The sequence below is a fragment of the Prenolepis imparis genome, unplaced genomic scaffold (genome assembly GCF_030444845.1).
Source record: "Prenolepis imparis isolate NDT839.2.m4 unplaced genomic scaffold, iyPreImpa1.0 SCAF_11, whole genome shotgun sequence".
Classification (NCBI taxonomy): Eukaryota; Metazoa; Arthropoda; class Insecta; order Hymenoptera; family Formicidae; genus Prenolepis; species Prenolepis imparis.
In genome coordinates, this window is record NW_028141169.1 from 1,788,053 (window position 1) to 1,803,832 (window position 15,780).

Here is a 15,780-nt window from a genome sequence, read left to right on the forward strand (position 1 = left end):
AGCTCAGTTCTAGAAATTTCCGCGAATGGAATAGGCGCTCTTGCGTGCTCGTCTGCGACACTTTGGCCGCTTTCGTGCGTGACGCGTAGTAGAAAATCCACTTTCTATCGATCGCCGAGGTGAATTTTTCGAATCTCTCTCTACTAATTCTCAAAGGCATCCAGCAAAATGTCTTTATTCGGATCATTTATGGATGATGATATTTTCAATTTTTTTGGGTAAGCTTCACCGTGATTTCTATCGAATATATATGTGTAATACTTCAGATTGTGGTCTCTCTTTCTCTCTCTCTCTCTGTCTCTTCCACTTGGCAGCAATGGATCTCGATGAATCTGTCAGAGAAAGAGACGCACGTTGTTAATATATTTATGACTTATTTTGCTTGACAATCAAGTTTTAATTATCTTTGTCAAAGACAACTTATATTGTTTCGATACAGGAAATTGTTATATGTTAGCGTCTCAGAGCTATGGAAATATATTTTGCTTTTATTTTTTTCTAGAATATTTTATGAAAAACCATTGGACTAATTTCATTTTTTGTCATATAGGAATATGAAATAACTTTGAGCTTCAACTGACGATTTGTTATGAGTACTTTATGCCATAATAATATTCTAAATAATTATGAAAGATTTGTTATGTATATATATTTTTTAGAAGATTGTATTCTACAAACAGATTTTATTTCTATTACATATATATGTACATTATATCATAACTATATAAATATATTTGAAAATATTAGATTCATCAACATTTATTCATCTATTTATATATAACTCTTCTTAATAAATTGATAAAAATATTTTTTATTAATCCAAATCTTAAATATACAATCAAAATATAACGTAAAGATTGTAAAGAGATAAATAAATCAAAAAGAGACTATTAAATATATTTTCTCAATAAGAGTATTTTTCTATAACATAACTACTGATAAACTATGAAATAACTACTGATATAATAAAATAATTACTGAAATAAAGAGAAGAGGAAAAGAGAGAGAAAATATATCTATTATTTTAAATGGATTTTGTTCTGTGATATGTGTTAATGAAATATATATCGCAATTATAATTACTTTCATATAATTTATACTGAATATAAATTTATGAAAAAAAAGAAAGGTTATTATTTAAAAAATATAACATGTAGCATTTTAATAAAATAATATTTTATAAATACTAACAATATTATTAATTGAGAATTACATATTAAAAGACTAATATCAAAATAATTAATTTTTTTCTTAATTTATATTTATATATAATATTAATATATTAATAATATCAATTATATTTATACGGATATCAATTATATTTTAAAGGAGGTTTCTATAGTAATCTATATCATGTCATTTGTTTTCTTTTGTACCTTTAGCCCAATAAAATTGATATGTTTTAAGATAATATAGATTATTACTATGTTATATTTAAATTACAAAATCTACAAGTGAGAACATGAATTTTGAAACTATTATTTATGATCAATAGATCTTCCATGAATACCATGAGGCAGATGAACAGCATGATGATGAACTCCATGTTTCGTGATCCATTTGAGATGATGGGGCAAAATGCTCTTATGCCACATCACGGTAGAGGATCTCACAATGAAATGCCACTCGCCTTGTTTGATCCACATTATGGAAGATTTGGTTTTGTAAGTGTAATTTTAAATACCTAATTAACACTCACCATTGGATAATAATATAACTTTGAAAAATGAATATAACTTACTACAATTTTTAGAACAACATGGCACCCGATGGAAATTGTCATTCATTTATGAGCCAATCTGTTATGACTATGTCCAGTGGTCCTGATGGACGTCCACAAGTTTATCAGGAGACCGTGTCTACCAGAACAGCACCTGGTGGCATAAAAGAAACTAAACAGACAGTAAGTGATTCTCGTACGGGAACAAGGAAAATGGCTATTGGTCATCACATTGGCGAGAGAGCACATATCCTTGAAAGAGAGCGTAATATGTGTGGTGAGGAGGAAGAACGACAGGAATTTATCAATTTGGATGAAGGTAATTTTATTTGTGTGTGTGTTGTCTCAAAAATAAAATTACTGATACAGAGAAAGAGAGACTTTTGTTCTATAAATTATCTATATTCTATATATTTATTATAGACGAAGCAGACAATTTTAATCGCGAATGGGTATCACATACGCGACGTGCACATACTAGTGCAATTGAGAATGGAAATTCAGCTAGAGTTGCCAGTAATAGTAGGCACCGACCAGAACCAAGGCAGTTGGCTCTACCGTCTACTACAGATCATTCATCAGCAAGGTTAGTTTTTTAAATTCCAAACACTAAAATTACATATAATCATGAAACGAATTAAATCTTATATATATTCTCTCAAGGTAAGAATATCGAACATTTATTTTTATTGCATTGGTAAATTATAAGATTGTATGATACATATTTTTTAAATATAATATTTCTTTATTCATATTTTACATTTTCATCATTTAATCTTTCATATTTACATACACAATAGAATTTCATCACATCCTAAATAATTAAAATATAATTGAGAATTAGTTGAATAATAATTAATATCAACAATTTTATACATTTATAAAAATAAATTAATTTGAAATAATCTGCTTTTATCTTATGATGTCAATTTTGTTGATTGAATTATTAGTTGTAAAAATAGTGCGTTAAACAATTGACAATAGTAGTCAAATATTTGCAGATAAAAAATATGGAGACAGATATATTAGAAAAAAATAATAGATAAAATAGATAAAAACTTTTGCCATGTGGTCATGGGCTTTTCACTTTGTATATTTCAATTCTCTTTTTATGTATGCAGCTTTGAAAGAGATATATGCATGTCTGCTTTTCAATATGTACTAGAGCATGTATATATATGTTTTTATATTGCAACATTTATTTTTACAAATTTTTTTCTCTTCATATATATGTATGTACACTTTTTTATTATTTTATATAGTAGAAAATTTTAAAAATTTATAAGAAAAATAAAAGATCTTTATTTCTTCATAAACCAAATTAAAATACATTATATTTTATTGCATATTTATTTTTTTCTTTGTAATTTTCTTTTGTCATTGTGAATGAAAGAAATAAACAATTAAAGAATTATTGATATAAAAAAGTCAATGATTATGATTTATAAAATATTGCTCTCATATGGTATCTTTTTATTACTTTATTGTTTGTATTATAATTTATTCTTTTGTTAGAGCATTTTTTCTAGTTTCCTTTGTTTATATATTGGTCTTGTTGTCATGTGCTTTTGTAGTCGACATTCTAATAAAGGTACAAGATGGATACCGGGTGCTAGACGTACTATAAGGGCCTTAAATCCTTCCAAAGTAAAAACTGCATCTCCTTCTACACGGTAAGTTTAGCTTCTATTGATGTCTGCCATTACTGCTTGCTGGATTAAAGATTAAAACAATTTCTGTCTTTGAAAGCATGTCTTTGAAAAAGCAAAAATAAGCGATTTGTTGTCATTTAATTATTTCACTTAATTATAGAATCAAATCTGTCTTCTATAAGTACATGCATCATCATCTAAATCTAAAATCAAGAAAAAAATGCATTGCAATGCATATTAGATATATAGATAAATGATAATACTCTGATTCTGATAATTACATATATTTCACTATTGTTTTATTAATGAGTGACATCTTTCAATCAGATTTTAATAAGTATAATATATACATATAATTCATTTTTATATCGTTTCCAAAAGTATAAATTTTTTAGAGTTCTATATCAATTTTTAACGTTTTTTAAGAATATTATTAGTCTTGTTTCACATATTCATAAGGTTCCATAAATTTCATCTGATTTCCTAAATTTAATATAAATATCTCGTTTATATAATATAAACGAGATATTGATATTATTACAATGAAATGCAAGATTTTAATTATTTAATGTTAACATCTTTGTTATTAGTTTTTTTTTGTATGGTATCATTACTGTGATTTTAATTATATTTAAATTACAGTGTGTCATTATGGAATGCATAATTCGTAATGTAATAAATCTGTTAAGATTGATATAGAATATACCATCTTGTGTGTGTATTACAGGTACAGCCGCAAATATTAATAAGTTAAAAGCATAGTACATATATACAGCAGTGACACTTGTGCAACGTAAGTACGTTGCTCTTTGTTCTATTATTTATTATTTATTTTATTCGTTCCAATTTTACTTTTGATACTAATCTATAATTACAAACTGTTTAATATATTCTGACTAATAAATATCTTTGATATCTTAGTGTATTAGGATATACATGTATATCACAACTTTTGGAATAAAAGCAATCAATTCTATTATAACAGAATATAAAGAAATATTAGATGTTATGCATTATATGCATCTTTATTTATCAGACTGCAGAATGATTCAAATTTAATGGTGATATTTATAGTCAATATTAATTGATATTAATTAAGTATAATAATAGTATATAGTTGTACATTATATCATTGTATTAGATTTCTTGTACGAATCAATCTCACAATTCAATAATGACATATTATTACTGAACATTTTTCAATATTGATAAATAATAATTACAACAAATGCTGTGGTTTTTTTATATTAGCTTGCAAACATTTTTGAAATGTCACTTATATGATAATATATATCCTTTTTTATCTTTAAGCAACAATGTAATTTGGAAAAACATAATAGCAATTTTATCTTATAAGAAGCATGATTTGCTTATTCAGGGGATCGATTGTGTATCTTGGGTGAGTTGCTCACGAGGTGAATATTACAAAAGTGAACAAATTTACTAGATTTCGACAAATAAAATTGTAGATACTCTAGTAAATTTCCTCACCTTTGTAATTTTCACTTCGTGAGCAACTCACCCAAGATGCACAATCGATCCCCAGCTTGCATTCTTTTTTTTCTTGTTTTTTATTTGCACCTAAAAGTTGTACAAATTTTTAATAATAATTCTATCATTGTTCATGCTTCAGCTTCCCTTTTAGACTTGTCTCTTTCCAATTTTTATGTAAAAATATCATAGCGTTAATTTATTATATGTTTATAGCTTCAAGCCTCTAGAATCTGCAACGTCTTCGAAAGCTGAAGTATTATCGGCATCACCGTCTGCATCAGGATCTCGAAAACGCGAGCATAAACCGGATAGACAAGTTAGTAATAAGCGTCACCAAGCTGTATCTGATAGTGACGACTAGGATATCTCAACCTATTATCTGCAACATACTTTATCTACAACATACCTATAATAAAATCATATAAGGTTTAAATTAAACAGACTAGAAATGTATTATTTTTTTTCATAATCATTAACATTTTCAGGAAATTTTCCGTTTATTTTTTTCAACAGCTATCTATTTTCTCATTCTCATAAGATATTATTATTTTGATATTATTATTTTTAAATAGTTGCAATAAAATTATTTAAGTATCAAAGACTTTATTTTATATTTAATTAAATATTTATTCAGATAGAATTGTGTGAATTTTAATTTGTTGTTTAATTAAAGAAGATTAAAAATAACATGAGTTTTTCTTTTGTTTATAAAAAATATTAAAGATGATTAATGTAGCAATTTTTTCAAATATATCCTATTTTTTAAAAATGTTATATTCATTATGTCGAGATGTAAGTTACACAAGGTATGGATTATAGTAAAGATAAGATAATATAATTCTGTTTAAGAAGTGCGATAATATCTATGGACAATTATAAAGTTTTGTTAGATTTATAATTTGAGATTTGATATATAAAAAAATGTAGTTTAAATATATAATGAAACACTTATGTAATCAAAGATATGTTACACCAACTTCATCATCGACATTAGTTTCGCTATTATATAATGGAATATTAAAAAGTATAAAGGGAATAAATAATTTCTTGTTTCAAATACGTTCTAGATGTTTAAATGTCCTGTATAATCAACTTTAAAACTTCTTATCAATGGACATATAAGATACTCATTTTAAAATAAATTTATCGAGGTCGGATTTTATCGATAAAATATCTTTTGTCTCTCAAATTATTTATTCAAATAAAGTCAAATTCACTGTTCACAACTGAAAGATATACATACATAGTATATTATTCTAAAGAAGCAACAAAATAAAATTATCCCTTGTACCAATACAATTTTAGTGCAATCTCCCCTACATAAATATATAGTAATCTATAATTTGCTTTAGTTTCATTACTCAAAGAAAATATTGTCACACACTATTATATTAGCATAGAATGCTAATATATAAGCATATAGCATATGAAAATTTATATATAGTATCCAAGTAAAATAATAAAATACAAAAAAGCAAAGTATAATTTAAAAACCTTTTAGATATTATCTTAACATAAAATGGTATAATCTTTGTGCCTGCATTTGTGGATAAAGAAAAGCAAATATAAAATTATTAAACTTAAAAATATATATATTTTATAAACATACCAGTTGATCATAACTGTGAATATTTTTGTTGAAATGGATACACAAAATATAATAGTAGCAGAATTTTTGAAAAAATTTTCTTACAAGTCATCATAAAAAAGCAATGCTTTGTTATATACAAATTAAGTCATGTAATTCAAGCAAGGTATTTCTTATAAAATTGTTGATGTTTAATACTTTTACATACAATAATAAATTATAGTGATCTGTTTTTTGCATAAATGTATTTGCAATATGTAATTGTTCCTTTTTAATTAATTTAAATAATTTATATTTTCTTTATATTTTGATCAATTTATCCTGTTAGTCTATGTGTAAAAATATTCAGGTAAAACTCTTGCAAAATACTTTACAAAACGTAACAAGTTACAAATATTTTACAAGATTACATGACTTATCTTGTATATTTACAGATATTACAAAGTTGTATAATAAAGCGTAATTTCAAATAAAAGAACAGCTAATAAAGTATGAAAAGTAATAAAAGAAAAAGAATATAAGAGAAAAGCCGGCAAAAGAATGAAATATAATGTTGTGTAGACGCTATATTGAGTAGAGTGACCTGTCTGTTAATTTGCCTCTGCTAAGGTGTTGATTCTCGCATTAATAGTCAATAGTTGCGTCACAAATGACGAATCGTTCATTATTGCAGCTAGAGCAGAGAGCATGTCCTTCAAAGCATCTTGCTTAATGTCAAGTTGTCGTGCACATTCCGTTAATATCTCCATTTCCTCGGCGTTAGGACTTACCTACAATAAAGGATAAATTTCTATTATAAATTTCATCGAAACAATTTTCCATTTTGATTGATCTTGATATCAATATCAAGAGCTTACCTTATACGACTCGCAGAATTTATTAAATGCCATTTTAACTCGCTTCTTCCCATTATCAGTCTGATAGAAAATTGTGAAGACCTGTGCTTCGTTCATGTCCCTAACGGAGAAGTATATGCCAGCAGTAACATGACCCTTTGTATCTCTGGCAAGGAGACTTCTGCGATTATAAACCAAGTTTCTACGTTCCGTAACGTCAATGGCAGTTAAATATGGCCTTGCCACATAAATGAGAGCGACTTGTGTTCTCTCCAAGGCACCAGGTTGAGTTCTTTTTTCATGCCATTCGACATAATCAGGATCGTTAGCACACAGACAGTAGTGGTACTCTTTCTTGCAAGTCGGCTCATCGGATTGCGTGAACCAATTTGTATGAGGGTATGCTCTATCGGCCATCACAGTGATAACGCGGGCTATATGGTAACCGGGATCGAGTAGCATGACGCCGCGACGTTTACCAATCATGATTTTCAGGCACACTAGTACATGCTCCTTCTCGCCGCTATCTGCCGCTGGTGGACCGCCGACATAGCCGGCAATATCACCAATCGTCTGTAACACATTGACGAGTTAGTATTAAAGAAAATAAATTATTTCAATTACAAGTTGACAAAATTCAAAATATATTGTCTATATAAAAGCTTTGAACACGCTATATATACAATTATAGTTTTATTGATGTTTTAAAATAAAATATTTTGTGCTTTTTATCACAGTATTACACGCGAAAATATTTCTGTTCAATATTATTTATAATTTCTATGTTTGAATATGTTAAATATCTGAAATTTACTTCTTCACAAGATACTAAGTAGAGGCCACTTGCTATTCCTGGGAATCGCTTGTTCAAATTTGTTAATCGATGTAATAATTCAAATCCAAGACCGACGCAAGTATGGTGTTCATGTGTTATTAGAGGCTGATATTTTCGGTAAAATCGATCCAACGCTTTCTCTCCACTTGCAATATAGTCCTTATAAAACCTGTTGTTAATATTGCTTGTATTATATATATATATAATATATATAATACATTAAGAATAATGATTAAAATGACAGATTGCGTTACATACATACCTGAGGAAATTACCAATAGTATCATAGCGATGCTCACGCAATAAGCGTTGCGTTTCAAGTTCAACGCTGCCTGCTAATTCCTCATATTTTTCGACCTCCGGAAAGGTCAGGGCTGGTGACTCGTAATGGGCCCAAACCGGCAGGGGTAGCGGAACACCCCTGATCCAGGGCCCGCGTGCCTGCCCCTGTGGCTGGCACCATATCTCTGCCGTCTCGAGTCAACTCGGCCATTCGTTGCCCCAGCGACCAACCGTTGGCACAAATCCATGTTCGTCCCTGCAGCTGCTTATTGGCTCCACAGGGCTCTCTCCGTGTTTTATACTCTTCTCTCGCTCTGTAAGCATATGTAAATATTAGAAAACATATTTAATTTCTTATTTTATTCCTCAAAAATGAAAAGGTATAGAGATTGAGCATTGCGAGTCTTTTGAGCATGTTGTCTTTTCAGCGACAACTTACAATATACATTATTTGTAAGAACCTTTTGTTCCAGTTTCTGTATTTAAAATTAAATAAGTGTACTTTCTGAAAATATTTATATATAAATATTGAAAAAAAGTAACAGAATGTAAAAAGCGCAACATAGTAAAATAGACGTAATAACGTGTTTTGAAGGATTGTAAAAAAAAAAGATCTGTCAAAATCTGTATACTTCCAATTGCAGAAACACAATTCTGAATCTCGCTTTGGATCATGATATGATACAATACGATGCAATAGTGTTATGATAGTCTTTACAAACAGACGCAGATTCCAATCGTAATGACGTAACGCTATCGCGCAACATTACACGATATGAGATATGGCGTTAATTTTTCCAGTCACCCGGGTTATCTCGCATACGAAAAAATTCACAATATTTACGTAGACGATTACCGTAAGTCCACTGCTATTTGAGTACACGGATCAGCACGGTGCCGTAAGACAAGATCTGCGAAATTAGTGCGGAGAGGCGGATTGAATTTGTCATCGGTTCGGTATCCAACATGGTGGTATGATTCGCTCAGAGGACGCGCGTGGTGAATCAATACACGACCAAATAGATATGTAGCGCGTGCCACGTGTCTACTGGCGACCTTCGTCGTCACGTCTACGATTTCGTCCGCTAAATACGCTGCGTGTCGTTTTGCCGCGCCAAGATACTTTGAGAGGGGAAAAAAAGAGGGAAGGAGATCGAGAAACCGCAGGGAGCAATCCGTTATCCGTGCTCTTTCTGTCGTGGCCCGAGATGCCACTCTACGAAAACTTTCGTGCTCGATCGCGACGAAACACAATCAGCTGTCAAAACTTGTCATATATATGGTCCAGGATCGTTAAATGTCAAAAAAGAATAAAAAACTCCGCGTGCGAAAAAAGATTACTGCGTACACGTAGACTTTTCTTTTAATCAAAATAAAATTCATCGACGACTTTTGTATATTAATTGACAAGTAGCTTTCTGTCACTTTCTCCTGCGCTGTCATCTTTATTAACGTTGACATATGGATGCGAATGATCGATGGATTCATGCTGGATGATAAAAAAATTAATTCGAATTTTTCTGCAGAGGCGAAAGGATTTTCAAAATAAAACGTCATACGTACGCACGTGTTTCACGTTAAATATGAATCTCGATAAGCTCATTAAGAAATAAATCTTGATATTACTCGCATGATCTCGAGCATCGTTCGCGCGTCTCTCGCACTTACCCATACAACGAGCGCACCAAACAAACAAAAACTTTCCCCTCCTGCGAGCTTTGTTCCGGAAACTCACGTGTCCGAACTCCAAGTAGAACTGGGAGGTAGGACGCGGGCAAGGGTTATATACGTTCGGCGACCCTCTCTTCGCCCCTCCAACTCTTTCCTGTCTTTATTCGTCCTCTGCACCGCTTATCCATCGTCGGCATGCTTATATGTGTGCGTTTCTCCACGTGATTGCGATACCCAGCATTCTTCAACGAAGTTCACCTATAAAATCACACACTTATTATCTCGCACTGATAAAAGATGCTTGAGAAGTTTTGTTTCCTTTTTTTTTTATTACTGTCCCACAACAGCACAGGTATATATATCATTCAAAAAACGTTTAGAAGACATACTAAGGTATATCTTAGGTCCTTATTAATCTTTCGGTCTTTTACTCACATTGGTTTATAGGGCGACATATCTATATTTAAAAATGATTAATTTTAATTTAGTAGATAAAAAGTCCATATATATGTGTATAATCAAATATAAATATATATACTTTTTTTCCTGAGATATATTTACGCGTAATAAAGTTTAAGAATTTGCGTTATTCCGCGAAATATATATTGCTATAAGTGTATGATTAAAGAGATCTCAGAGAATGATAGATTTTTTTAAGGATTTAAAAAGGTCGTTTCTTACAGTATAAGAACAAATATAATCTACAAGTATATATTCTCTCTTTTTTTCGTTCGCATATAGTCAACACACACATGTTTGTAAGAAGTATAATAGCTCCAGCTGTTTCTTATTACGCAAATAATTACCATGATGATTTTATAATAGGGACTTAGGGGTGATGGAGAATGAGGTCAGACTGAAATGTGATTGGTCGATGGCGTCCCGCCTCTTGAAATTATTTCTCAGCTGTTCATGACGTTACAATCACCGATGACAGTTGCTTTCACGGAATTAATAATAAAGAGAATGAAAGAGCGAGAGATAAATTTTATTGCAGCCAATTTTAAATATTAAAAATAAACAAATTATAAATAGCTTAGAACCTAAGAGAGAGAGAAGCCTTATTTGGAGATGGGAAAGCATATTGGATAACTTTTGGGTTTTCATTCTACTTATTCGCACGTCTTTCTCAGCAGCTATTTCTAAAGACCTTGAACGTCACGCGATTACGCGGCTTCGATTAGCGCAGTCGTGCTTTTGAAACGTTACATTATAGGCAATATATGTTTTCGCGGAAATGTTGCCAAAATCGTAAACCAGTGCGAGTTTGTTTGCGCAAGTTTTTACGCGAATAACTCTCGTATCCGAGATTAAAACGAAGCATGTCTGTGCAATGAACGATGCTGAAGAGAAACTGCAAATCCCGCCAGCTGGCATAATAATGTTTCTTTCTTATACAGATTCTTATTGTATTTATAATTTTAAAACTTTGATTTTTCTTTTTATTTGAATGTCGCGAGAGGGAAGAGCGATCGTCATCAAGGCTGGTCATTCTATATGTTTATTTTTTTGATATCAACGATTCTGCTCGATCAACGAAATTCTGAAGAAGTCACGGACCTCTCTCCAGATCATTCTTATATATTAAATATGCTGACTATCAGCCACGTGATTACTGCGTATGACCCGATTAGAGCTACGACGCAGTTCGCTCATGAGAATTGGATACGAACCAATTGCCGCACGTTCTCTTCGTCTACTGCGTAGAATATATTTTCCGTTTATGCATTTATTGCAGCGTGTATATGTTAACATATATGTTCGAATTAAATGGACGCGTTCCTTTGTAACATTGCGCAAGAGTTAAGTAAAATTTTCGGAGCGGAGATATTTATTGCATCACAGTTGAGGGATTTAACACTATCTAATTTTATCTACTGGCAAATATAACGTTTATTACGTCTTTATTATATCGCGTCTCTTATTTTATACGTATTATTTTTATATATTTGCCTAAAAGTTGCTAATAATTATGCAAATTAAAAGGCATATATTATTATTCGTAATTGTGTACGTGTAAATTGTGCAATCAGCGATAACAGAAAATGAAAAAGGTTGATCGGAAATGTTCCCAGTATTCTTTATCTACAAAGCAATTATTCGCGAACATTCGTTGCAAAACTGTTGATTATGATAAAGCGGTACTTTTTGTATCGTGTCTCATCCGGAGTTGTGACTCATGCATATATAGTCACATAGTGACGTAAATCGTATTTACCGTTCACCACAGATATACACGCACGTAATTAATCATCGCGATCTTTTTCATAAACATTCGAGAGGAGGCTTGTTTCCGCGCCGTTCAGTCTCATCGAATAATAATTTCGTCAGCTTAAAACGTATTTATCGACGTATGCAATGCATATAGCATATCATTATAATAAAAATATTGCTGCACAGAATGTTTCTCAGTTGAACATCTTATAATCTGTCGAAGATAAAAAACAATATAGAAAAAAATATTTAATCGAATTAGTTTTTTTCTAAATATAGATAAATATATCTCTTTTTTTTATCAATTTATTTTCAACATTCGTTTGAACTAATTATAGACACTTTGTTCACAGGAATATACAGCTTTCTTTTCTCGTTGGATGAGCATATTTATTCGATGAATAGGAATTATTCGGACTTTATGCATCATCGATGAAATCTGAGAATACAAGATCCTCATTGCAGCGATATGCACCTTCGGTAGTCAAATGAAGCATATATATAGTATATAAATATCTGTATAGGACTGCAAGCTGCTTACGTAAGCGAGAACAGTACGCGTTGGCGTGGCCGAAGAATGCGAAAAAGTGCTCGTAGAAAATTATGTGGCTCAAGGAAAAAAACTGTATGAAAAAACGGTATATGTTTTGCAATGCATGTCATTGAATTGTAAAATTGCGGCGCAATTTTGCCAAGTGGATAACATGATATATAAATATACGTGAGCGTGATATCGTTATAGTAACGATATCATGCTATATATATAATAGTTAGTATTTACGTGCCATTAACGCGCTTCTAAATAATATAAATTTTTTTAAATCTTGTTTTTATGATATACATTATTTCTCTTTCGGATGAAAATATATTTGCAAGAAATATTCAACAGCAAGAGTCAGTAATTCCGTTAAAGCACCAAAACGCGCTGGTTAAATGCATATTGTTTTCTTATAGTTTATTATAATGCATATGTATCCTCGAACAATTTTATGTATCAAAAATTTATTTTAAATTTATACAGTAAGTATACATATTCTAAAAATCGCGCTTACGCTTATTCATCCGAAAGATTAAACTTTATTTTTTTCATGTGATACTTTTATGATGTTTTTGTTATATATTTATGTAATTGTTATCGCATGTAATAGTTTTTATATTTTATTGTTAATATATTTACTGTCCATAAGAGATACATATGTGATTTATGAACATTCTCAAGTGTACATGTTCAAGAGACACGTGTAAATTTCTTAAATAATATTTAGATTTATTTAAAAAGAAATAGAAAGCGTGATGAAAACATGATGTAATCGGAGAAATGGAAGCATTAATTAAAATAAAATCGCTACATCTTCAAATAGAAGACATCAGTAATATAATGGATGGTAAGATTATAAAAAGCTAAAATGAACGAATGACAGTGAATATATTAAAATTAAAAACATTATTAAAATTCGGAAATATTAATAGATTATTAAAAAAATACGTACACGAAATTTTATGTAGAGAAGTCGTCAGCAGCGAAATATAAAGGGCTAACTGCGAATGATGAGATATGTTCCAATTTTTATTTCGATAATCCGATAACATTTCCATCTGAGAAAAGACAACAAATAAAATTAATAACAATATCTAGAAAAGATCTTTTATATCTTCAGACGTAAAAAAAAAAGTTCAGATCTTTCCAGAGATACAAATAACTTTGCAATTAATTGGATTTATCAAAGCTCTAGAAAATGTATTATAAACTGTTTAGACAATCTTGTCGCTGACCGATAATTACGGACAAAATATATATTGCGATTATTCTTCTTTTATATAATAAAACAATTATTTCTATAGCAATAATTTCAATATAATATTAGTATTTTAGAAAGAGATCATATGGTTTTCATCTTTGCACTGCGTGTATTTAATGTTAATGTCAATGGCGTTATAAATATCCCAGGTATAGCACATGTTAATTTCAGAAATGTTTTCTAAACGTATCCAAAGTTTTTTAACCGTTTAAGTACCAATAAGAAACGTCTCGACACAAAAACGTTTTTAAAACTATAATTTAAGAATCATTTTTTTCACGTTTAAATTATAATAACATATATAATTATTATTTTATTATTACTTAAATATTATTAATAATAAAATGTATTCACATTTTTAATTAAAATTGAATAAATTATTTAATGCATTATTTTAATATTATACCTTTCGTAATATGAAATAATTTTCTGTGTTCTTTTGTCCTTTTATCTAATTAGTCTCACACACAATGATACAAAACTTTTACATTATTACTATAATTATTATATATTTATATTATCTATAATTATTATATTTATTTATATATATACTATATTAACTTTATCACGAATAAAGAAAGAAACAATAAAACGATAAGAAATGGTATTTTGATCGTTTTTTTTTGTTTCTTAAACGTTTCTTAAAGTCGAAAATAAACGTTTCCCTTAACGTTTTTCAAGTGGACAACATTTTAACCAATATTATTAAAAACGTTTTCGAGACTCGGTTATGAAACGTTTCAAAGAAACATTTGTGAAACGTTTCTGAAACGAATATGTGCCTGGAATATTTTTTAAATATGCTACGATGAAAGATTATTTATGTATATTCATCTAATATATTTTATTTTTGCCATCAAAAGCACTTTATTAATACTAAATTTAGTGCTTTAATAATAGGATATACAAGTATTCTTAATGTATGTATATGCTTAAATATAGTTAAATTTTATACGATAAATGTTATATACATATACTTTTATATAAATATATAAAGATATTAATATATATATTAAAAATTAATAAAAATTGTCGATATTACGTTTCTCAATTTAAAATGCACAATTGTAAGAGAAATAGAATTATCCAGTTTATATCAGAGCAAGACTGGTATTGCTGGTATTACTCTCTCATTTAGAGACCACCTTCTCTTCTTAGAGAAAAGTCTGAATTGAAGGACTTTGTTTATGAGGGAGGTACAAAAAATTTTATCTCTGTGTAGGCGGAGCTTCATATCATTATCTCTTTAGAAGATCGCTCTCCCGTCCTTCTATATATTATTACTATTATTAGTATTAAAAGAAAGAGAACAAAAATATATAATAAATAAATAAAAATTCAAGATGAACTAATAACAGACTAATAAAAGCGCCAATGCCAAGCGCAAAAAGTTGTACGCAAAGTTTAAGGTTAAAGGTTTAAGGTCATAAAAGATCGAGACGTTCAATTGAAATAGAGAAGTATTTTCTAATATTATTGCGCCTAATATCTGCGTTTTACTCTTATTAGCCCCCATGTCCATCTTGAATTTGTATTTGCATACCAGAGCCTTTTCGATTTATTATAATAAATAAATGTAACAGAGACCATGTATTCTCCTTCACGTTCTCTGGCTGACATTTGAAAAACTTACTCAGCTGATTACCTGAACACGTGACTATTTCGAGCGGGTCATGTGACGTGCGAGGA

The 15,780-nt window shown here is 29.9% G+C and overlaps 2 protein-coding genes and 1 long non-coding RNA gene across 5 annotated transcripts; 2 read left to right on the forward strand and 1 right to left on the reverse strand.

Annotated features, from left to right (window-relative positions):
• The first annotated feature begins 4 nt into the window (after nt 1–4).
• Nucleotides 5–5,905, forward strand: Mlf (myeloid leukemia factor). Of its 3 annotated transcripts, XM_083050498.1 has the most exons (7): nt 6–218; nt 1,496–1,664; nt 1,754–2,039; nt 2,144–2,306; nt 3,295–3,393; nt 4,100–4,165; nt 5,080–5,221. In XM_083050498.1, exons 1-6 carry the CDS (start codon nt 169–171, stop codon nt 4,116–4,118), a joined length of 786 nt encoding a protein of 261 aa, XP_082906624.1. In that variant the 5' UTR covers nt 6–168; the 3' UTR covers nt 4,119–4,165; nt 5,080–5,221. The 3 variants fall into 3 exon arrangements, with proteins under 3 accessions (XP_082906622.1, XP_082906624.1, XP_082906623.1); XM_083050496.1 differs by lacking the exon at nt 4,100–4,165 and having other exon boundaries at nt 5–218; nt 5,080–5,905; XM_083050497.1 differs by lacking the exons at nt 3,295–3,393; nt 4,100–4,165 and having other exon boundaries at nt 5,080–5,905.
• Nucleotides 5,906–6,041: 136 nt separating this feature from the next.
• LOC145942931 (uncharacterized) lies at nt 6,042–9,850 on the reverse strand. The gene is made up of 6 exons (XM_083050098.1): nt 9,833–9,850; nt 9,264–9,529; nt 8,388–8,606; nt 8,105–8,294; nt 7,312–7,863; nt 6,042–7,224 (listed from the first exon to the last, which is right to left on the reverse strand). The coding sequence occupies exons 1-6, from the start codon at nt 9,848–9,850 to the stop codon at nt 7,045–7,047; spliced, it is 1,425 nt and encodes a 474-aa protein (XP_082906224.1). The 3' UTR covers nt 6,042–7,044.
• Nucleotides 9,851–11,087: 1,237 nt separating this feature from the next.
• On the forward strand, nt 11,088–14,093 carry LOC145943117 (uncharacterized). Its single transcript, XR_014426483.1, has 2 exons — nt 11,088–12,417; nt 12,646–14,093. It is a non-coding gene; the product is annotated as an uncharacterized LOC145943117 (long non-coding RNA).
• Nucleotides 14,094–15,780: the final 1,687 nt, after the last annotated feature.